General features: G+C 36.9%; 1 protein-coding gene across 2 annotated transcripts; it reads right to left on the reverse strand.

The window, feature by feature from the left end:
• Positions 1–884: 884 nt before the first annotated feature.
• Positions 885–24,673, reverse strand: Serpinb7 (serpin family B member 7). 2 transcript variants are annotated; one of them, XM_004638250.1, is made up of 7 exons: positions 24,503–24,673; positions 15,390–15,440; positions 14,240–14,356; positions 9,915–10,032; positions 7,545–7,687; positions 3,870–4,016; positions 885–1,283 (listed from the first exon to the last, which is right to left on the reverse strand). In XM_004638250.1, exons 1-7 carry the CDS (start codon positions 24,671–24,673, stop codon positions 885–887), a joined length of 1,146 nt encoding a protein of 381 aa, XP_004638307.1. The 2 variants fall into 2 exon arrangements, with proteins under 2 accessions (XP_004638307.1, XP_004638308.1); XM_004638251.1 differs by lacking the exon at positions 15,390–15,440.
• Positions 24,674–25,704: the final 1,031 nt, after the last annotated feature.

A 25,704-nucleotide genomic window follows, 5' to 3' on the forward strand; every position in this document is an offset into this window, starting at 1 on the left:
TCCTGGTACCAAAACACAAAACAAAAATCAATCTTTATCTGAAACAAATAAGTGATGTTGAACCAAATCAGACTTATATTACATTCTTTATTTCATTGTTTGCTAGCTTGGTCTAAAAGATAGAGTAAACATTTGTAGTCTCACAATTGAACACAGGAAAATAATCACACTGTAGAAGCATGTTGTATTTTTTATTATGATAAATAGGGAAAACTTATAAACTTCATGGCATATTAATAACATGCTGTAAATAACATCTGAAAACAGTTGTGTGGTATTTATACTTGAAAAACTATGTACATATGAATTTTGATCAAAGAAAGCCCAAAAGATGTTAACTTGAAATTATCACTGAATGTTTTTGTTTCCCGATCTCAATTTTGTACTTTTTTAGCATCTGGATTATACACTGTTTTAGAATCAGGTGAGTAAAGTCTAAGGTCTTCTTAAATTAGCAAGGAAAATTGTTCTTATTTCTAGGAAGCAGTTGGGCTTACTACCTAAATCATGCATCATGAGGCTAGAATCATAACTGCAGAGTCCCCAAAACAAAGCCTTCAGTTGCTTGTGAATTCTCATTGCCAGCAGAGTAGAATGCGTAACTACTGCTGATTCATGAAGGGGAACTATAGAAGTGAGAGTGGGTAGAAAACCAACAAAATTAGAAAAGGGAAAGAAAGTCCAGTAGAGATGCTAAGTGTAGAAATCATGACTATGAACCAGATGTCTAAGAAGGGTCACCAGTATCATTTGCTGAACAATGTTAGGAAGAAAAAAACTAAAAATGTTTGAAAAGCCCATGTGATTGTAATTAAACAAAAGTATTCACTCCTGGTATCTCTTTAATGCTGCAGGGACCATGGCAACAGTAACCAACTGGATTTTCAAGGACAAGAAACCTTGCCACTAAATAAGATAATGTTATTCTTTCTGATGACAAATAGGAACGGGCGATCAGCTTTAAACACTATGGACTCAGGAAGCTGCTTTTCTACAATGTTATTTTCAGTGGCTGCAGTTGCTTCAGTACCTTCCTCAGAGACCTCAATATATGATTTGTGCATTAGTTTTGATACATAGAGACGACCTCCAGAAGCTATGCCAGAGAGATCAGCTTTGGACTCATCAAAAATATCTTTCAGCCCTAGGGCTTCCAAGTGGTGTTTCATCTCATATTTCTTCTCTATCTTGAACTTAGGAAGAAACACCTCCACATACTGAGATTTCATTTTTCTTGGACTGGTCCAGTTCATGAGATTTCTAAAGCTCAGAGCCTTTTCAACCTGTAGGAATATTTAAAAGTATTTTAGAATCACATGGCAAAGAAAAAAAAAAAAAACCTACAAAAAGACTTTTGCAGTTAAGTACATGCCTAGGTCCTGAGGCAGTTTTGAAAGAGAAAATGATTTAAATAAACAGTTCAAGAGCTTTTTACTAACCACATGTTTAATTTGCTTTGCTGTGATAAGGTGTGGCTTGTTTGTTCTGCAGGATATGTCTGTTCCCTGCCCACATAGGAACAAGTACAGCTGAAGTGGAACAATGAGTAGGTGAAAGATGTGGAAATCAAAAAATCATCAGTGGAAGGAAAAAAATAGCTCAGCAGTTGTTCAAGTCAGTGTTTTCTGACCATTGTTATGGTCTGAAGACACAGGAAATACATGTCACAGCTTACACAATAAGCTGATGAAGGTCAGGTGGGTGGAGGCAAAGCTCCGGAGTCCCCGTCCTGGGAGTTTAGGAGATCAATGTCTTTCAACATAATCACACACTTTGGAGCGCTTGGATCCAAGTTCGTTTTCCAACTCAAAAGATGGCACAGCTGAAGCTCGGGAGGTAGGGAGGTAAGCCCAGGGTGCAGAGCAAGCAACCGCAGTGATGCAGGGAGGTGCCCACCTCTCTCCAACACTATGGCCACCCGAGAAGATTCACAAACTGAACCTGCCAACTTTGGAATATTGAGAACTGATCATAGATTCTTCTAGATTTAGAATGGAAAGCTTTCCATGATCAGTGTTTCCAAATCTTATATACAGACGTTTCTTTGAAACCCTAAAATTATTGCAACTCTCTTTTAGCTTTTATACATCTCAGCTATATATTAAATTTTACTTGCTTTTCTATTGAGTCCAAATTTATGCAAAAAATCTGCTTAAATTTTGTGTGTGTAAATTTTCCAGTTTGTGGATAACTTATGAAAACTTGTTACTGTGAGTTGGATTTTTTGCATTCACCCCACTACCTTGCCAACCTTCTCATAATTATTTGGTAACTGAAGAATATGTATATATTCAAGCTTAGACAGTATATAAATTTTGCTAATATAATTTGTATATTATTTGGTAAGTTCATTATAATAAAGAAGATTCAGACAATAAGTGCAAAAATAAATCTATCTTGTGAGCTATCTACTGTTTATTTTTCTTTGGACTACTTTATTATTATAAATTACTTAAAATAAATGATACTAAAGTCTTTTAAGGTTATAAAGTGATTAAATACAAGTTAAATATGAGTAGCAATATTTTATGGCCACACATTAGATTTAACAATATCAGCTATATGATAATTTTCACATTGTTCTTCCTATTTATTTATGTATTTATTTATTGCAGTACTGGGGATTGAACTCAGGACCCTGAGCTTGCCAGGCAAGTGCTTATTCTACTGAGCTATCTCCCAGCCCTGTTCTTCCTTTTTAAAAGGACTATTAAGATGAAAATCTAATGAGAGAAAGTCAATACATAGATACAGTGCTTTCCTATATAGAACTAAATTTCTGAAGTTTCACAAAAAAGTCAATTTTTTGTAAAAAAGTGAACCAGGCATCGTGACACATGCCTTCAATCCCAGCACTCTGGAAATTGAGACAGGAGGATCATTGACAGTTCGAGACTGGCCTGGGGGTTCAAAAGTGAGCACAAGGCCAGCCCGAAGTGCATAGCGAGACTGTCTCAAAAAAAGGTCAAAGAGGAAAGTGATCGATGACATAGAGTGGGCCTAAGGAGAGTCACATGGGGAGAAGACACTCTCTCAGGCTTTCACAGAGAGCACATTGGCCAAGCAATGGCCGTGACTCATCCACATGGCTGCACTGATAAAGGTTCTACAATCTGAGGTACAGGATCTCAGGACAAATCCTGAGGGCATTTCACTGACCTTCTCAGACCAAAAAGCTACAACTCTTGTTGCATAGGTCCTGCTTTACCTTGGTCTTAACCATCCAGTAGAAAAGTATGAAGACGAAATATAAGAAATAAAGCCATGCTGTTAAGTTAAGCTGTGGGGGACTCAGGTCAATAATTTCTGACATTGCCAGTTAAACAGAAGACCCTATGCTATTATGGGCTACTGGACTCAGAATATTTTGCTGAGTTTACACACCTATAATATTCAATAACGGAACTTAGGAAAAATGGGGTATACCGATGAATGTCCATTTTGTATCTGTGTATTCAAAGTGGTTGGGATAGATATATAGTTGCATTCTCTTAATGAATAGAATGATTTGTTCTAATGGTGTTTGTAAATAGGATCACAAGTCCGCATCTTGTACAGCAATTAACCACTAAGAAGAATATATGCAGTGTATTATTTGTTGAAACTGTACTTCCGATTGTATTTGAAACTGTCTCATTGCTATCTGTTTATCAATAAAACTGTAGGAAAAAAAAAGGTCAATTTTAGCATCTATAATGGCATCTGGCACATTAGTAGGTACTTCTGATATATTTGTCCAACAAATGAATAAGTAATTAAGTAACTAATATCCTACCAATATGAAATGTTGAAATTGATGGATAAACATACAATCAAAAGTGTCTTTAATGTATTCTTACTCCCCTTTATTGGAAGGCACAGTGTCTCACCTGGGACAGGTCACTCTCAGGCAGCAGGATGTACATGCTTATGCCGCCATGATACGTGAGCTGCAGCACCTGCATGGAGGGATCTTGAATCATGCTCAGGTTGAATCTCCGTTCCTGATGCATCATGGGAACTACTTGCTTCGAGCACTGCAAGTCAAGTCATGGAGGATTATTTATAGTTGCCTTTCTTTTCATATTTTGGGAGAGTACACATAAAATATTTTGTTGGTCAGTTGATACTTATTTGGTCAGTTGATAGATTTTTTTTCTGACATGCTGCCAATGCTGGTTAGATTAGTGAACATCTTAGTGCTAAAAGCACAGATTTTGAGATTACCATCTGAGTTTAAAAATTCTAAACCATGTGACTTAAGGGTAAGTCGCTTCACCTCTGTCTCCCTCTGTGTTCCCCACTATATGAAGTAGATGACAGTAGTCCCTACTGCATAGGTTTGCAAGGATCATGTGAGTTACTGCTTAACAGTAGCAAAATTGTCTCATACTTAGTGTTTTAGCTGAAATGTCTATGCAGCAAATAATCAATATTAAACAACACTAAAATGAAAAGTGGATGCCATAGATTTTTCTCTTACTGAAATTAAAAGAAACTAATATGATCAAACACAACTTAATGCAGTCTGGAATAATTAAAAATTTCTACAAGATATTTGATCATATTCCTTCAATTAACATGAAAAAACTCAATAGCTTTTTCTCTTTAGCAGATAGCATACGTTGATTTAAAAACACCACAGAGATGCAATAAACCTTTTCCTAATTATATTAGGATACACTAAGTAGCCAATATTTCTGCGATATCTCCTTTTAGGTCGAAAGTTTTTACATGAGAGAGGAGATAATTCTCTGTCCTGTCCTTGAAGTAAATATTCTTCTCTCTCCGGAAAAGTCACCCTGTTTTGACTTTAAGACTAGTTCTCCGGAAGAAAATGCATAGAACAAGGAAACAAAGGAGCACACCAGCCCAGTGAGACAGGTTAGGTGAGGGAAGCCTGGCAGGAGGGGCTGGGAGGTCCTGACCACGGGCTTCCTGTCCATGTGAGGCAGAGGCAGAATCCCACGCTATAGAGGTGAATCTATCATGTTTAATGTGATGGAAACAACACTAATGTCACTGATTGAGCCTCAGACTCCGCATCTTCACTGTAAATTATGTGTTACAATGGTATTACACAGAATGTGTGACTCCGCTGGAAGAGTTCAAAACGAGTTTACAATAAGGTATTTCGTGGTAAAATAAAAACCTCATTAGGAGAAAAAAAGAAAAAAACAAACAAATGAAACAAAGCCTCAATCCAGGAGCCAGGAGTAGTTTTTGCTTTTGTCTTGATTGTTGGCAATGAGGCAACAAATGCAGTTTATCGTGGGCAAAGTTGAAGGAAGATGTAACAAATTAAATCTTACGTCAAAACTCTGTCGGCCTTAGTCACTGAAATTCTAATACTCCCCAGTATGCTGCATATTATTCTATACCTACCTGGTATGCTTCTCATAGATGAAACCTCTGTAGGGCAGAGCGGTATTTTTATTAGGATTGATTTTATAATTTTTCATACATGATTTTCAAAATATCACCATGTATTTTTTTCTTTTTTAACAGAGACACCTACATCATGATTGTGCTCCCCCAGAACCTGACCTAGGATCTGCCAGGGGTGGACACTTAGATCAGCTGATCTACAGCCCATGCAGCCACCAGGGACAGACGAATGCAGCAAGCCTGGTGCGCTTCCTAGTCCGGTCCCGGCTTTGTGGGGTTGCTTTTTGTCCTCCCCAACAGCTCGGAAACCTGCAGGAGAGGCTGCCTGTGTCATCTTCTGGGTTATTTGTTGATCTCTAATTCCCATCAGTACTCAGAATTTTGGGTTCTAAAACCCCTGGGATGGGACAGCGTAGACAGAACATTTTAACAGTTGAAAAATAAAAACCAAACTTCAAAGTTAAATCTGAATTTCTGCTTCAACATAAAAGGCTGAGGAACAGGAATTTTACACTTTGCCTAACTGAATCACTGCTTTGCATATGAAGAAGAGGAGGTCTACCCTGGTTAACTGTCTCACAGGACTGGACTCCTGTGAGGCTGGACAGGAATGCCAACACGATATGGCTGATGTTTCTTCTATATTAAGCCTTACTACAAATTGGTATAAAAGAAGAAAAAACACAAGAATATATATTTTACAAAAGTTGATAATAAGATGTTTCATATTTTAAAATTTCAGAAATAAAATATATTTGGAATTGCACTGCTTTCCTAAGTGTAGCTTTCCCCCATAGAAAAAGAAACACATTCTTACTTTGTATAAGGAAAATCATTGATAGCAAGCGATTTTAAATGTAGACCCCACAGTTAAAACTACAAAAACAACAGATGTTACAGCTTAAGCGAGGTGGTTTTTAAATGACTGTTTTTATTTGTGTATAATGACGGGAATGACGGGAAAGAAGGTTGGGGTTAGAGAAGGACAAAGAGACCCCTGTGCCAACAACCAGCAGTAGGTTGGATCTTTTTCCCTCTGGTCATGATCACTCAGGGCTCCTCCGTGGAGATGACAGCTGGAGGTAACAGTCCAGTCAGAGGGGAGAGGCAGCTCTGGGGCCCCTTAGTCCTACTAAACCACCTGAGAAGCTGAGCCTGAGCTCTGGGGCCTCCACCTCGGAATGCAGTCTCACTTCTAGTGGCTGCCTTGACAATCAGGGCATGGCTTAGGGGGCCTGTTAGGCTAGTCCTTCTGAAGGTGGCCTGGATTTTGACAGTAGTAACAGATGAAGCTTGTTGTTGAGCTCTTCTTGGAGCCCAGAGAATCAGACTTAGGGTCTGTTTTGATGCCACAACAAAGGCAACTGTTTTGATCTCTTTGTTTTCTCTCTCTGGCTTTCTCCCAGTCCTGATTACAGAATAATGAGGAAGTAGTTTTTAATAAAGCATCAAGTGCATTATCTAGAGTTAAAGCTGTCTTCTCTAGCTCTTTTTTAATGTCTGGAGCTGACTAAGTAATGAATTTATCTTTAAGAATAATCTGTCCCTCTATCAAATCAGGAACTAAGGAAGTATATTTTATCAGTGCCTCTATTAAACATTCTAAGAAAGCAAAGAGGTTTTCATCTTTGTCCTGATAAATAGATGAAAATTTAAAGTAACTAGAAGGCTTGGTTTTAGTTCTTCTTAGATGTTCAAGAATGAACACTTGAAAATTTTTATTTCAGTCTCCTGCCTGACTATTAAGCCAGCAGGGCTCTTGGGTAGCAACTGCTTGGGCTCCCGTGGAAACTAGGAAACTAGATGTTCTCCTGGCTATGTTTTGGTTGTTTAAAACTGACAATAAAATATTTATCCCCCAATGTAAAAAAAGATGCATTTTTAATCATGCTTCCCTTGTATATAGATCCAATTTAGAATATCTTAAATTCATTATTTAATACTTACATCAATTCTGAATATATATTAGGAAATATCGACTTATCGGCTAAACCTCTTGGGTTGTTTTTCATAACCTGCATTGGCATTGTTTAAAAATCAACTACTCATACAGTGTTGGCAGTGCAGAAGTGGATAAAGAACTGGTAAACCCACCATTTTTTTAGTTAAATACTATAATTTCCTGTAGAGAGATACTACGGAGAAAGTTCCCTAGGTAATATCAGAGATGTACGTACCTTGGGTGATTTGAAATGGTGCTTTACAGTGTCCTTCTTGAGAAAAGCTGATTTCCACTTGCCTTTGAAGTACACTGCATTCACTAGCACCATGACAGCAGATGAGCTTATGCTGCTGTCACTGAACACCTTTTTTATTTTGCCTTTTGAAAAATTCAATGAGGAAAGACACATTAGTGGTGAATGCCAATTTTAAACTACTGTTTTCAGAGCTCATTAATGGACATGACGTTTTTCTTACCAAATTAAAAAATAATAATTGTGGGGACACTAGTAACAACCTATGAATAATTAATATGTCTGGTACATTCTAAACCTTTGAAGTACAATATTTGATGAAATCCTCATAAAATCTCTAGGAGGTATGCACTGCTATTGTTTTTGCTTTCTGTTGAGGAAACCAAGACCCAGAAAGAATAAATAATTTGTGCAAAATCACACAACGGTAATGCAACAGCAATGGGATTTCAGCCAGGAAAACAATCTACAGAGTCCCCGCTCACAGGTACCAGACTGCCTTTCCTGCACTTACCACAGTAGCACTCTGAGCATATTAACTCTAATTTCTTACTTCCCTTAACATTAACAAGTTTTTGCCAGAATTTTCTACCCATTCCTGGTGGTAGAATTGCAACAATGAAAGATACACTTCATGACATTATTGGGCTGTATTCCAGCTCAACATACTTAACAACTATAAAAGCAGTTGTGGCACACTAGTACCATCTCTATGTGATCACTGTTCTGTGTGGTACAGATTAGGGACAACTGACTATGGTGGGGGTTGTCCATTTGAGATAAAGTCAGTGGGGGTTGGGAACAATGATCTTTCCTAAAGCAGAGACTTATTTATTTAAAGATATCAAAGTGACCTCAGGAATACCTTGAATCATTCATCTCTGTTACAGTAAGGTTAGAAAAGTTGGAGGCAAGACCCAAAGAATCAAGAGCCTTGAATGTCTGGTAAGGTTTTTAGATTATCCTGAAAGTGATGGTGAATTACTATTCAGATTTCAGTGCAAGTGAAGGAAAGCATGTTACAATGGATCAGATTTGTCTTTCAAATAGATAATTATGATATGTAGAGGAGAAGAACAGTAACTAGGATCTACATGTGTTGTTTAGAATATTGGAAACAATTTGAATGGCTTCCTTCAAGTATTGAATGTATATACTTAAAAAGATTATAATTATACACATATTTGAGTGAGAAAGAATTTGAATACTCAAATTAGAAAAAGATCTTAGTAATCTGAAAGCCTTAAATATTAAATGCTACATAGAATAGCATTTAGTTCATAAAGAAGTAAGAATTATATAGTTTCTACTGATTTATAAGTGCTATAATTTGAAACTTTCCATGGCTAAGGATCAAAGTAACTCAATAGTGTATAGGGATGCATGAATGAACAAAAAGGACGTTATGATATAGTATTTTCAATCCCAGTACTAACTGCACATTGTTTAATGTTTTCATTTGGAATGTATGTTTCTTGTCTCATGTTTCTGAGATGAAGTCAGATTCAATAAAAGTCCATGTAATGTTGAGGGTACAAATCATAACCAACCATTAGGTAAAGATGTAATTACTAGCTCTGAAAGGTTGACTAACAAAACAAAGGGCAGATGATTTTCTTCTTAGTTTTAAAGTTTTAAATGCCTATGTAATAACTTCGATGAATGTACTATACCAGAATATTTGGTAGAACTTTGTTTTTAATTGTGAAAGAGATGTATCAAAAAGAGTTGAACTTTTTAAGGAAGGTCTACTTCCCTTAAAATGTTTTTTTTTTTTAATAAATGAAATTTTTTTTTAAAAAGGAATAAACTGTAAATCCTTTACAAAAATTGATGGAGTGAAAATTAATTTCTTTGGCAGTGGGATGTTATAGCTGTAAGAGTCAGACCAAGACGCAGCAATGAGATGGAAATTAACCCAATTCCAACCATGGTGTGACCCTTAGAATGAAATATTGTGTTACGGGTATTGACACGAGTGCGCTGTAATCAACTATTAGTGTTTATCTCTTATTGGGGATGAGATATTGTGGTTCATTCAGGAAATTACCTCATCTTATTATTGATTTATGAAATGATCATAATGTATGTTTGTTTGATAAGGTTGTTTCACAGTCAAAAGAGAGAATGTAAAAGGCAAGGTGTCTGGGAAGTATGAAGAATCCAAAATATGAAGATTACACAAAGCCACATTGCAGCCTAATGGGAAGGACATTTCAAATACTAGCAACAGTGATGTTGGATTAGGAGGAGGTACCCTTTGTATGTACAGAGACTCTTGCATTAAGGTTGACAGTTATTAATATTTGTATTTACCTAACAAATACTGTAAAAATAGAACACTGCACTTACCATGTGTCTCATTTTCAATCCATTTATTAATTTTATATGTAGCATCTTCTATAGCATTTGTAAAATCAACTCGATCCACTTTGGCCTTGTACAATTTTTCAGCACACTCAATATAGTTCTATAAATGAAAATGCAGTTCCATAAAACTCTTATATTTATAGACTACCACCAACTTTACGTACAAGGAATGTATTTTTGAACTTGTCTATTAACTTTTGCTGCTTTATTCAATAAATATATTCAAATATGCCTCAAAAATAAGTATGAATAGCTGGAAGTACAGAGAATTGATTGAGAACTGAACTTGTAATTGAATTCATATAGCAAACACTATTTTGCCTTAACTTTATCTGAAATGGATTGGAAAGGGCTAATAGAGATTGCAGTTAAACCCACACTTTGGCTTTACCATGCTCTGTCTTCCTAAGTATCCTAGGGACCTCCTATCTAGCCCTTCTGCTAAAAATCTTTAAAGGCTACTTACTACACATAACATAAAGCCGACAAGACAAAGTTAAAGATTTTGAGCCTAACCTACCAGGGTTTACTGAATATATCCTATTTACCTCGTTTTGATCACTTTTTCCCTTGTACTGTCACTGCATCTCATTTTGTATAGTTTCTCAAATGTGCCATTTATGTGCTTTACCTTTTCTTTTTTCTTCCTTTTTAATAAAGGCATAATATCTGTATAACTTTATGGGTAGATAGTGATAAGCTAATACATATATACAATGTGTACTAAGGATCTGTATGTCTTCTAACATTAATCACAGTTGTTATGATAATACAACTTCCTTAATTTCAGGTTTACTTTCCTTTGAATCAATTAACTTTATTTGCTGGGTCTAGTATAGATTGTCACACACACATACTGTGGCAGATGAGGGCACAACTAGGGCTTTCAATTTAAAACATAAAGAACTTGAAGCTCTGTAGTGGAGAGAGCAAATGGCCCAACATTTAGGAAGTGGGCAAGATTTGGCAAGATTTAGTGTTTATGTACTCAGCAATGTTCTGGGATCCAGGAAACATCACTGGAATAAGTTTCTGGCCTCGTAAGGTTTATGTTTTAGTGGGGGGAGAACAAATTAAGTGGTAATAAATGCTACCTCATTTGTCTGAAAATAAGCTTTAGCATGATTTTCATTCAAGATGTTCTTTAATGTAAATCCTACCCTTGAAGTAAGTCTCACTTAAGGGAGTTGGCCAGATGTATGCATTTAATACATCTGCTGCAACACACAATGGATGTATTGAATTATGTATATATAGACATCAATATTTAAATATGAATTATAATTATTCCTGTATACTTGTGCTTTTAGTTAAAATGCTAATGTAAACAGATAAACTCAAGACTGACAAATGACCAACTGGGAGTCCAGAAACATTACACAAGTAATATATGACACTTGCTAAAGAACAGACATGGATGTGTCTAATATGAATTTTCATGTGTGATAGTGGATGTACTACTTTATGTATTCATGTGAAATGAACATTTTTCTGAATTTTGATGTCTGCAATTTTGTTCACTTTTCATTTGATATTTTCTGAGGTCTTTACAAGGCTGCACATTCCATAAAGCCAGCAACTTGTTTATTACTGTATTTCTAGTACTACATATAGCATGTTGCTTTCTAACAAGAGGCGCTCAAGAAATACTTATTTATAGTGCTGAAAGATAACAAAAAGAAAATGCTTGAATCTATAGGCACAGGCCAATTCTCCCTGAATAGAACTCAAATAGCCCGGGAAATAGAGTCAAGAATCAACATATAAGATTGTACAGCAAAGGAAACAATCGATAGAGTGAACAAGAGAAATTTTTGTTAGCTAGTCTTCTGATAAAGGACTAATACGTAGGAATAAATATATTAACCCTCCCAAATAAGTAACTCCATCAAAACACGGGTAAATGAACTGAGTAGAGACTTCTTTAAACAAATGTACAATACAAATATGAAAAATGTTATCCTTTAGGGAAATACAAATCAGACCAACTTTGAGATTGCATCATACTCGAGTCAAAATGGACATTGTCAAGAACACATACACACAAAATAAACATGAATGCCTTAGATATCCTCTAGATTTGTGCTGATCTAAAGGATTAAAATATTATAATACTGCATTTACAATTTTTTTATTTTATGTATTTGGTACAGGATCTCACTATGCAGCTTGGACTCATAGTGACCCTCCTGTTTTCAGCCTCCTCAGTGCTGGGATTACATCCATGCACCAACCACAGCTGGTCTCGGTCACCAGCTCAGCATGCCCAGGAAATGGGGCTGGCCAGGTATGTGGTGCCCAGGATCAAACCCTAGTCTCTGCACTTGCCTAAGTAGTTGCTAAGTCCACTGAGCTATTTCACCTGCATTTACAGTTGACAGTTGCTTTAGAATAACTAACTATACTTGGAAATACTTAAGAAGTAAAATAAGTAGCATCTCTACTTTCCAAGATGTTGATCAAATTTCACCCTCACTGTGTTTCTGCTCTTCTGTCTACACTGCTTTTTTCATATTATAAATGCCAGGAAAAAAAGACATATAGCAATGTTCAGTAACTAGTGACATCAGAGACAAATCACCTTCCAATAAGAAAAAGTTTCAGCAATCCTCAGGGAACACAGCAGTAGACATAGACATACATAGACTGAAATGAATGTAATGAATATAGGGCTGGCCAAATAGCTCAGCAGATTAAACTGCCTGCAAGCAGGTGCAGGGCCAGGGGTTCGATCCCAATCCCTGGGCCTGCAGTGCCAGCCCCACCCTCCAGACGTGCTGAGAATCCCAGCTCTTGGGAGGCTATAAACAGGCGGATCACCATGAGTTCGATCTAGTAGTGAGATCCTGAACACCCTATAGACCTTTCCCTAAAATAAAAAAAAAAAAATTGTAATGAATAAAAAGTGTAATCCTTATAAAACTTGTGTAGAAATCTTGCAGGAAGTCTCAAAAGCAAAGTGACTGAATGCTTCATAATTGCCACAGTACCAAAGGATTCAGGTGTGGTTCAGGGGCGGGGTAAAGAATTTGAGTGGGTGACAGACAGAGGGGAGTATAATGACTGGGTGGGACACAGAGCTGGCAAAGATGAGTGTAGAGATTAGTCAGTGATGTCACTGAAGCAGTGCTATATAGTTATCTGAGAAGTGGAAAATTAAAAGGGAGAAGAAACAGTCCAGGTAGACAGAGCAGTGTGTCTGGTTAAAGGCCCTGACCAGGTAAGCAGCCTCTTGTAGTCACAGCAATGACATTCCACATCATGGGTGGGTTGAGCATAGCAGTGTTGAGAATGCATCGTGTGTCTCACTTGTTTTGGGTAGTCAAGACACTATGATGTTATTCGTAGTCAGGACACTGTAGCCAACACCATATAGAGATTAAAAAATATTTGTCTGCTGACTCTTCTTTTTCCATCCCTGTTAAGCCTGAGCTCCTCCTCTGCCAATGACTGGCTTTATCTAGCTGTGTCTCCCAAAAGAGAGAGATTTATAAACAATCTCATTGAAAGGATAAAGAAATAACTGCTGAAAGAAGAGATGAAAATCAGGCTTTGAGAAAAAAAAAAAAAAAGAGGTGAAGAGAGAAAACTCACACCAGAGATACCAAACTGCCCAAGTATGAAGCCTAAAGACATCACTGCTGGATGTTTTCTGATATGGTGGCCCCACCTCCCTGACTCCCAGTTCCAGCTGCCCAATAATGCCAGTTCTGCTAGGACAAGCGTACTCATCCCCGTCTGGTTGGTCACTGAGCCTGTCGCTGTTGTCCCTCATTCAGCCATTCTCACTTCCCCAATCTCACTCTCACCCCCTTCACCTACACCTGGCCCTCTAATCTCATTACCCTATCCATAAAAGACCCAGTGCAGTAAAATGAACTCTCCTTTGGAGTAAGCCAAGAGATTTCACTCAGAACTCTGGATTTGGCCTGGCATTTCTGGGGTGATCACCAGTTGTCTAACATTTTCCTCTAGGCTGTGATTCTCCTGAGCAGTGGGTCCACATCATGACCCCCCACACATACCCACACATTCACTGCATTGGAGCTCAACATTGCTCCTAGAGTGGAAGTTTTCTGCAGTTTTGGAGTCCATCTATCCAAAACCAAATATGTGGATGCATAGGGTAAGAAGTTGGCCTTTGGAAACATGAATCACATTTTGAAGACATTGGGAAAATAATAGCAAAAAGAAGGTCACCACTTTTGGGTGGCTCAGTAGGAAGGCACAAGCTTTTGTTCACAGAATGCATTTTAAAAGGTTCAAGTCATGTGAAAATAATCTTGTAAAATAGCTATTTAACGTACCTTATTAATGTCAAATTCCTTCTCTGGAAAAAGACCATTGGCAATCCTGAGTTCATAGTCTTTGTGGGATGAGTTTATTTCAGAGAGAACTTTTTTCAGTTGAAACTGAAGTCCTGGCTGTTTTGTTTTGTTTTTAAAAAAAGATGTATAAAGTTTATTTTTGGAATACAAAGATATGCATAATGTCATTTATTCTTGATATAAGAATATACCTTTTATTCTGTCCCTAGAACACATAACTTATAAGACAATTGAAATACAATGATGCTATAAAAACAGAAAATAATGTCATATGTATATCAAATCCTTTGCCTTCCCTCATACTAATGCCTGTAACCAAATGAAAGAGTTTACTGAAATAAATAAACTTAGAATCAAATTATAAATAGAAAGCAATGAATTTGTGTGGTGAATTTTACCAAGGTAAGCTGCTAGTGAATAACAAAGGAAAGGCAGATATTTCAATTCTTTGCCATTTCACCACAATCTAGCCAATGAACAAGTGAAAAAAAAATTAATTACTAAATAAGAAACAAATTGCCAAAAATTTTATTTGAAATTTACATAATCAAGTTTGTTTTAAAAGGGTGGGGAAGTCATTTTAAAGAATATCATGCAAGTAACTCTCCTAACTTAATCATTCATTCTTTTTTTATAATGTATTTGGTTGTTACAGGGTCTCAGTATGCAGCTTGAACTCACAGTGATCCTCCTGCTTTCAGTTTCCCTAGCGCTGGGATTACAGGTGTGCACCACCATGCCCACCTGGCCACTGGCAGGATAGCTCAGCTAGTCCTGGGGCCTGGGCCAATGAGACATGAGCTGGGGTTAGAACTGTGGGCCCTGACCTTGCCTAAGCTTGCCTAATCAGGCACTTTAGTGCACTGAGCTATCTCACCAGCCGCTCATTCTCTTTTTTTTATAAAAACTCACCTCCTGGGGCTGGTGAGATGGCTCAGTGGTCTAAAGCACCTACTTAGAACAAGCTTAGCAAAGCACGGGGACTGCGGTTCAATCCCCCAGCACCACATGCCAGCCAGCCCCGCCCCCTGGTGGGCTGAGCTGGCCACACACACACACACACACACACACACACACAAATAAAATTAAAAAAAAATAAATAAAAAAAATAAAAACTCACCTCCTTTACCTGATTCCTAGAAGAGTTTCTGTGTTCTGAGGCGGTGTTAAAGTACAGCGTCTGCAAGCAGGGCACAAGGAAATTGGTGTCAGAAGCAGGAGTTACTAGGGGCAGAGTTGGCAAGAAGCCTTATACATAAGGCACTTCTTTGCCAATAAAATAGTCTAATTGTCATTCCACGTTCACCAGTGTCCTCCCAGAGCTGCCTCGTGCCCAGACGCTGAGGGAGCATCAGTGAGCTGAACGGTGAGAAACGTGTCTACTTTTATGCTTATTACATTGTTCTCCTTTCCCATATCCTGACATCTCACGGTTACCCCTGGATTTGGGGATTCTTGTTAGTTTACATAAATGCTGTGTTGACGAGAAAATAGGCTCATCCGGTTATCAAGTCGCATGTGAATGTCAAAGCCATACTGTGACTCCCTGCTAATGTGACATAGTAAAAAGTGTAAACAGTTAAACTCAGTGTCTTCAAAATGCTGCCACAGTGCTCATTACCTCAGCAAAATGGTTCACAGTGTCTGTAGGCTGTTCTGTGGTCTACGTGATGCTACAGCTTTCCTCATTTCATTTTTATAACATGAGCAGGCAGCTAGCATTTTAGCATTTGAGCCCCAAGTCAGGTCATCCGTTCATGCATTCATTAAAATTCACTTACATTTTGCACGCTAGACCACTCCCCTTTTGTTGTTTGCTTTTGGATTTTACCATTTATGGAATTATGGAACCTGTCAAAATTTGCTTCTAGTTATTACCACTAATTTTTTTTAAAATTCCACTTTATGAGACAATACTGTTCTATTTATTTAGATAGGTCTTACAATATTATATCACCACCATTCAATGCCTGAAAGGTCTTTCTAGTCTCCCCTTTCGCTGCTTCTTACTTTACAGAAATTTCAACATATAGAGGTCACTGATTTTCAAAACTAAAAATTATGTGAATAATTATTGTACTTTATCCAAAAGGTTTCTTCGAGTACAGAAATTCATATTTTCACAAAAATTTTATCTTAGTTCTCATATTTACACATTGTCTCATACAAAGCAGTTACTAAACAAGTTTAGTTCAATTTAGTTGTCAAGTTTAGTAGTCATTTGTGTTGGCTGAATTTAAAAACTGTATTTTATTTATCAGACATTTGGGTCATAAAAAGGCTAATTTAATCCAATAGAGGATATTCTCATGATTACTTGTAAATAGTAATGTTTATGAAATATTTGTTCCCCAAAGCAGACCATTTCTACTAAATCCCACCATGATTTTTGGTGCCACCACCAAGGTCATCATAATTATGTTTTGAGGTCACACTGCAAAGGCTTTCGACTAAAAAGAAGACTCTTCACACTTTGTCCCTTTTGTTTCTTTACTATAGATTATTTTTACACTGTTTTATAAAATTTAAAATGATTCAAATTTGAAGATTTTGGTAAATGTTTTGATTTTTTTTAAATCATGTATTTTCATGATGAAATGAAATTGGAAAGTCTAGTATTTTTCAGTTTCAAAGCTTCTTTATTTATGGTATTAAGTGTTTGGTTTTTTTTTTTTTTAAATCTCCTGTATTAGGGTATCCTTCAGACCACTTTTAATCTTTTCAGGTGAACTTTTTTCTTTTTTGAAATGTATTTATTTATTTGATACTGCACAATTCAGACTCCTAGTGATACTTCTGTCTCAGCCTCCCAAGTGCTGGAGTTACAGGGGCTGGGGCAGCATGAGGTACTGGGGAGCGATCCCAAGTCCTTGCACTTGTCAGGCAGGTGCTTAGACTGCTGAGCTAGCTCCCTAGCCCTTTTCTTGTTCTCAAAAAGAAAATAAAAATAGCAAAAAAATGACAAAATAACATTACAAATGATACAGAATTTCACTATATAAAATAATAGGAATTCAGCAATGGTTGCTATATTGCATATTAGTATCTTCAAATTAGTTGTTCAGATTACCAGATATAAGCATGCAAAATTGGTTCCAAAAAGTTAAAAAAAAATTAGGGAAAGAGAAAAAAGTATTAAGCATTAACTGCTCCTTTCAATAGACCAATAGAAATCAGCAGTACAATTAACCAATTTATTCTGTATATATACATATATATTTCTCTTTCCCTTCCTTCTTTTCTCCTTTCCATCATCCCAATTGTTCCTTCCCCCTATTCAGTTTCTTTCCATTTCACAGTATCTATTGTAAATTTCAGATTTTATATATTCTTTCAGGTTCTTACAGTAGGGAGACAATATATTTGCACATGCAGATCTAATTTTATTTCAACTATGAGTGATAACACACAGCTTATATTCATCTGGGAAGTATTTGAAATTTTGACCCAGAGCCTACAGCTATCATGAGCCAGATACCTTTGGACAATGCTTGCTCTTCAACCCCTAAGAACATTAGCATTTGCTATGTGAAAAATCTTCCTTCACTTTTCAATCTACAGATCTCATAATTAGGCACTGTGAGAGCAAAATACTAAAAGGCATAAGCCATTTAAGTCCACAAGAAAATTTAGATATTATTGTAAAGACAATATAAAGAAAATCTAAGATCTTTTCATTCTAAACCTTCACTATTTATAAGAATCTTGTTTCTTTCCAATATTTCTCCTAAATAAGATAATATTCACCCCTGACCACCCAAATCAAAAGGAAGAGCATCACTAGCAACTATTACTGTCAGCCATCAAGACACAGGAAAAGGCAGGTCACTTCAGAGGAGAGAAGTAAATGCACTAAGCCCATTGTCTTTTTCATACAATAAGAGTTTTTCTGATCCTCTCAGAATGGAAAAGTAGGGAGGTCTACAGTTAACCTGGACCCTATAGACATTCCAAGAAGTAAGATATTTTGAGCAAAGCTGAGACACTAATGTAAGGAGAACCTGATATTAACTTAAATGTTAATTAAGAGATTTTAAGTACTTTTTGACTGATGCTACATTAGTGTATTTTGAAGTTCATATAATTTTGAATTCACTGCCTTAGCAAATGACAATTATATCACAAATTTGAGATTCACAGGGATAAGAGAAGCTTCCTGTCTCTTCTAGGCAAAACAAAATATCCTAAAAGGTGGTGCTAAGAGACTAAGGCAAACCTGGGTTGAACAGATAGAGGGCAGCGTAGGCTACATAGACGTTCTCAAGAAGACCAAAACAAGTTTTTAGAAATATTTGCAACGTGACAATGAAAGAATGAATGAATTTAAAATTTATTGGGTATAGAAATTATCCATTTGTAATAATATTTTTATAGAAAATAGTTGAAGAATTTCCCTACAAGTACCAGACTTTTTAATTTGGCAACTGAGGGAAGCTAAAAATATTTACCTTGGAATTACTGTTACAAAGCTCCCAAAGAACAATGCATTTTGCCTTTTAATAGAAAAGCAATGAGTGTCTCCCTTAGGAAATGTGAAAAAAAAAAAGCAAAGCTATGCTCCTTCTAGTATCCACAGCAATAGATTTTAGAGCTGGAAAATCCAGCATTAGTATGATGAGTTAGTAAAGAGAGAGTGAGAGAGGGAAAGAGGGACATAGAGAAAGAGAGAGAGAGAGAGAGAGAGAGAGAGAGAGAGAGAGAGAGAGACTGAGAGAGACAGAGAGAGACAGAGAGACAGAGAGAGACTGAGAAGAAATAATAAATAATGTGCCAGCCGTATTTACATATAGGAATGTTCAGTAGCCAGAATAATAACAATGGACAATAGAAATAATAACCAACAGAAACAATTTCTCAAATCACCTATGAAAAGAGAAGGCTCTGCAATGAGGATGAGACTCTGAGGTCTCAAACACAAGACAATTTGCATATGATTCTATTGAAGCAGGAGGAGAACTACTTCTTGGGCAATTTTTTAATCACCCAGGCAATTATTTTCAACTATCCCTAAAAGATGCACCTAGAGTTGTGAGGAGAGGCCTGAAAAAGCTCCTTCCAGCACAGAAAGTCTCTTTCATGATTCTTGTTCAACAAATATTGTTAATCTTTAAACTAAATCAATTCAGAAACATCTATTAGGAGAGAGGCCTGGGCTGAGTCAAGGAGGGGCATCACAGACCCTGACGTGCCCTTCTCCCCTGTGCTGCCTCATAGCGAATTCAGCAGACCACAGAGAGAGGGAAGCAGGGGCCAGAGGCCCAGCATACAGCCTTCAGGAACCAGACATTCTAGCAGGACTCCACACTTTCCTATATGTGGTATCAGATGTTTCACTTTAAGACCACACTGGGGCAGCATTAATGGGGTGACAATACCTATATCTGTTCATGCTGAGCAAAAGGGACCTGGTGAACAAAACAGAAGTTTTTAAAAAAGGTTGTTGAGGTATGAGTATGTAAATTAGCCTGATTTAATCTTTCTACACTTTAGGTGAAAATATCATATATAAATTACAGATATTTGTCAACTATAATGTTATTTCAAAAATGGTCTTTAAAAATTTAAAAATTAGGGGTTGGGGAGATAGCTCAGAAGTCTAAGGGCCTGCCTGGCAAGCTTAACGACCTGAGTTTGATCCTCTGTTCCACATGCTGAGCCATCAGTCAGCCCCAAATCAAAACATGGTGGTTCACGCCTGTAATCCCATCACTGGAGAAGCTGAGACAGGAGGATCGCTATGAATCCAAGCTGTGTATTAAGACTGCTTATCGAATAAATAAATAATAATTAAAAAAACAAAAGTAAGGTGCTGGTTAAATAAAGCAAGGAGTCAAGGCTTTGTTGTTGATGATTGTGTTTAGACTTGATTTTTAGCATAGATAGCAGAAAATTAGAGTGCAGCTGCCCTATTGACTTGATTAAAATACAGATTGCTCATTGGCAAATGTACCATAAGGTGGAAATGTTAATTCAGTGGCTATAAAATGAAAAGAGTTCAGTAATTTTGATTTACATATCCTCTGGGAGCACATTAGTAAGTGCTCAATGGTTAAATTTCTGCAAGTATTAAAAAGACTAAAATTTAAAAATGGAAAGTTGGATTAGTCAAGTAGGTGGCAGGAATAGGCTTAACTAAAAGTGAAAAGTAATTATTAAATATCTAGGAAGTAATAAAAAATGTAGCTCCATTGAGGCTTGAGATATATAATTTAAGAACCTGCACTTATTTTAAATTCAGCAGGTTTAGAATTTTCCTTTGCCAGTGTGGGACTCGGAACACCTTTTGCTAACAATTGCTGCTGTGTCCAAGTATTGTTTTTTTATGCATTTTGTTCAAGTTTTTTTGAGGATCTTATGTGTATGAGATCTGAAATCCAAAATAGTTCCTCAATGAGCAAGTGATGAAATGTGCTGTACCTAGGAATAAGGCATGGAACTTTTGAGGCAAAATTAACACTAGTACCCCCCAACACACACACACACACACACACACACACACACACACACACACACATCCATCCAGCTTAAATGAACAGTAGCCAGAGATAGTCATATATTCATTTCACATTTATTCCTTCAGTCAATTGTAGGAAAGCTCTAAAAATCACCTAGGCAAAAGTGGACTAGTTGAATTGTCTCTGTAACTCTTGGCATCCTGATTATATTTTTTGAAATAATGCAGGTCTGCATGAAGGAGTCAAGTATATATTTTCAATGCCTTAAAAATATGGTAGTTGTAGGGCCAGCAAGATAGCTTAGCAGGCTAAGTGCTTGCTTAGGCAAGTGTAGGGAATAGGGTTCAATCCCTGGTACCACATGGAGTGCAGGCCCTGTCCCCAGGTGTGCTGAGCCAGCCACTGTGACCATGGCACATACCTGTAATCCCAGCACTGGGGAGGCTGAAGACAGGAGAATCACTATGAGTCCAAGCTGCATAGTGAGTCCCTGTACCAAATTGAAAATATTTCTTCTGATTGAAAATATACATTCATGAATAGAATACACCAAGGTACTTTCTGCCTTTAAATCATCCTGTCTCAGTTTTATGATCAATTTCACTTTGCAACTCCTGTGGAGTGGGCAACCTATCATTAGGACAGGAAGGTTCAACAAGATCTTTCCCCCTTATCCCCTTATGTTGAATCATTTCTTTTTGTGTCTACATAAGGAAGGGGAAAAAAGAAAAAAATCATTATAAGTTGAACTATGTCATTGTGATTGTATACTTTTGACATCTTCATTAGCAAATACATGAAAAGGAAAAGTTGCAAATGGAAGTCACTACTGTCTGTCACCTCAGTTTAAAAAGAGGAAGAGAAAAGGCCAGTCTGTATCTGCTGACCTTGACTATGGTAGTTCCACTATACCTTTCTTTCCTAACATAAGAGGTCAGAAGTTGGAGAGTCCAGTTCTCCAATCTTTAGAAAAGCTCAGTAAACATTTAACCAACTGAAGACTGAAAACACAATGTGTGCTGTAGCTGATTGCTATATAACATTGTTTTACCTGTGATAATTGTTTGCAAATTATAGAACACAATCTGACCTAAGATATGTATTAGCATGAATAAGGAACCTAGTGATTAATGTTAAGCTGAAAAAGGAAAAAGGAAATCACAACTTTGGCCAAAATTTATCAGAAATCTTTGTAAACTCTCTATAGGACTTTTTTAAAGGAGACCATGGATCGTCTGTTCCTCTCTAGGTTCCTTCTTTGCAGTCATCCCAAGTCATCCCAAGTCATAAAACTGTTACTTCTTCTTACAGACTGATAGAATAAAAATGTACACTGAGTATAATGACTATTATTAAATGTTTGATTTAGAAATTTTCAAATTTTTCAACTTTTAAATAATATTGTTATCAGAACACATGATTTCAGCTAAATATAAATAAACATATATTTCAATAAAAATTTTATGTAAGAGCAAAGAGAGGAACAAATATATCCAAAGGAGGGGGAAAATTAAGTGCTTACAATTTTATATTCGAATGAAATGACAAAGAAATATTGTTAGAGATAAATAAAAACAATGATGAACAAAAAATTTAAATATTAAAACAGGAACATTAAGCCTTCTAGGGGAAATGTGGGTAGAAAACTTAACATACTGTAAGTAGAGAGTTCATGAACAAAAACCAAACTGCACAGGAAATACTTTAAAGAATCAACAGCAGGGATACCATCGTTTTAAAAAGTTTGTGTACCTCAAATCGAATTTCAAAGAGAGAAAAAAGAAAATGCACAAACTGGGAAAACTTATAGCTGATTATCCCTCCAACGAAGGCCTTCTATCTAGAACACATAAAGAATTTAAAAAATCAGGCCCCCCAATTCAAAAATCGGTAACTGGGATGAATATATACTTCTCAGAGGAAGAAATACAAATGGCAAATAAATATATGAAAAAATGTTCAACAGCATTGGTCATTCAAGAAATACAAACTAGAACAACACTGAAATTCCATCTCACCCCAGAAAGAATGGCTAACATCAAGAAGTCAAGCAATAATAAATTTTGGAGACACTGTGGAAAAAAAAGAACACTTCTACACTGTTGATGGGAGTGCAGATCAGTACAACTACTATGGAGATCAGTGAGGAGATTACTCCAAAAGCTAGAATTGGAGATCCCATTCAAGCCAGCTATTCCCCTCCTGAGCATTTTTCCATAACAACTGAAAACCTCACATCACAGTGATAGATGTGCACCCATGTTTATAGCAGCTCAATTTGTCATAGCTAAATCCTGGAAACAACCCAGAGGCCCATCAACTGAAGAATGGATAAAAAAGATGTGGTACTGTTACACAATGGAGTATTATTCAGCTATAAAACAGGATAAATTTGAATATTTTGTCAGTAAATGGATGCAACTAGAAAACATACACTTAAGTGAAATAAATCAGACCCACACATGCAAATATCATATTGTCTCTTTAGTGTGAAAACCTGAAGGAGAAAAAATGAAATCTGAAAGGCACAATAGATACTGGGAAAAGGAATGAACATATTCAAGAACAAAAGTTACTGAGTTGAGGAGAAGAATGGGAGAGGGAGTCTGTGAAAGAGATTTATCTATGTATGTAAACAGGATGGTTTGGACAACTGTACTGTGCATATCTGCTGGTCTATATAAAGCAGCAGTTAATGTTCTGATTTGTTCCATTTTCTTTCTTCAATTGTTTGTACTTTTTCTCTTCTTAATTTCTTATACTTTTTTCTCTCTTCTTCTAACGTTGCATGCATATATTTGGTAATATGAGTAACTGAAAGACAATACTATATTACAACAAATACTGAGAAATTCATATTACTTTGTTAAGTGATATTCTTTACTACTTATAGATTTTTTCTGTTTTAATTCTAATTTGTACTCTCTTTTTTAAGTGTATAAATACACTCTTTGGGGCCTTTCACTATTTCAGTAGCAAGCAGCCTTCATGGTACCTTAATTCCACTGAATCTCAAAGTGTGATTTAATCCAGGAAGTGAGCAAAGGGTTCAGAGCCCACCCCTTAGGTAAGCTAAGAAAAACAAAGTCAGAGCATTAGTCAGAAGGCAAAGGTATTTTGGGACTTTTGGGGAAGGATTAAAGGATTTCTTTTTTTTTTTTTTTAATTTAAAATTTGAGTATCAGAAAGAAAAGAGGAAAAAAAGAGACACTTGGCAGGAAACCATGAACTGCACTAAGCTTGGGTTTATCTAAAATATAAATATGTGTTCCATGATGTCTAGGGTCAGACATCATAAATAGTTCTCAAACTTTAGTGTGTAGCCAGAGAGTTTTCTAAAACCCATATGGCTAACGTCACACATAGTTTCTGATTTTTGAGGCCTGGGGTGGGACCTAATATTTCCATTTCTAACATGCTCTCCAGGTACCCTCCTCGATTAGGAAAAACACTTCAAAAAGCAGGATACTAAGGGAAAAAAGTAAGAGCGGAGGTCCTAGGAATATTCTTGCTGCTTCATGACTCAAAATCAAAGGGTATGGGAAGTAGCTGAGAGGAACAGCCCTTGCCTAGCATCTGTGAGGTCTTGCATTCCATCCCGGCACTGCAAGCAAAAAAAACAAACAAGTGATTCAAGCTGTGTGCTTCCATTCTGGAGGGGGTGGGATTTACGGAGACATAGAAAGATGTTACATCCTGTGCCCTCTGAGTGCCCTCCATCTACACAGGGATCATTGCTCCGACATTTTCACTTGCCTGATGATTTGCTGTAAAAGCCAAAACCAACCTTATCAATTTGATGTGCACAGTCACCTCGAGCACCCAAGCGGACGAGGCTCAGAGCAGTGAAGATGCTCAAAAAGGACAAGAACACATTTTCATTCCCTTGACTGTTGTTATCCATCTCTCTGAGCAGGTTGAAGCCAAATTCTGCATTTGCTGCAGCAAGGGAGGCCATTGTGAAACCGAGTGCAGCCTAGGAGACAACGGGAAATCAAATCAGTTCTGAGCACATTTCCTATGTCTAATTCAACTTCAGTACACAATTCCTTTTGAGACAGGGTCTCACTGCGCAGCTCAGGTGGGCCTTGAGCTCGCTTTGTGGCCCAGACTGGTCTTACACTTTCCTATCTCAGCCTCCTGAGTGCTGCAATTACAGGCATATGCTACCAAGCCCAGCACTCTATATGCATTCTTACAAATTTAAATTTTCATTTCTTAGGTCTTGAATGCAATTTTAAATAATTTAAAACAGAAAAAAATGTTTCTTCGATTAGGTATATGCATTACTATACAACTATTTCTTCTGGGAAAACTGCTCTGACACAGTTGTCTCACACTGATGTTCTTTGACACAAAATTTGCTCTTTCACCTATCCTCATACAGGGTGCTTTTAATATATGGGACATTTCTCTGCTTAGTGGCCTTTTAGAGGCTTTTTCTCAAATCACAAATAGATACATTCATGGGTTTTCTATTCTCTGATCAACCCAGATTTCTAAACTGATGCAGAGCCAGAACACTGCATGCAGTGAGAATTATGGCACTAGTCAGTCTATTCAAAGGTGTTACACATCCTTTGCTTTCTAAAGCTTCTCTAATTTAACAAAATTTAGAGGCTTAGCATTTTACTGCCTGTTTTTGTCCAATACAGACTCCATATGCATTCTTTTCTTCCTTTTGTACACCAAAAGAGGTTTATTTTTATCTTCAATTTTTTCACCTCTTTTGTTTTTGAGACAGGGTCTCACTCCATAGTTAGATGGGTCTTCAGCTCATTATGTAGTCTAGGCTGGCCTCATGCTTGTAGCAGTTCACCAGCGTCAGCCTCCCAGTGCTGAGACTGCAGGCGTGTACCCCAAGCCCAGCTCCCAATTTTTATTTTTTGCCAGTACGTGTTTGTAGTATTCTATGATCACATTCCTCGTGGGGAGTGGTGCATGTATATAACACATCTTTGTTCTTAGAACCATCACTTATTTTAAAAT

Source organism: Octodon degus, unplaced genomic scaffold (genome assembly GCF_000260255.1).
Source record: "Octodon degus isolate 3935 unplaced genomic scaffold, OctDeg1.0 scaffold00097, whole genome shotgun sequence".
NCBI lineage: Eukaryota > Metazoa > Chordata > Mammalia > Rodentia > Octodontidae > Octodon > Octodon degus.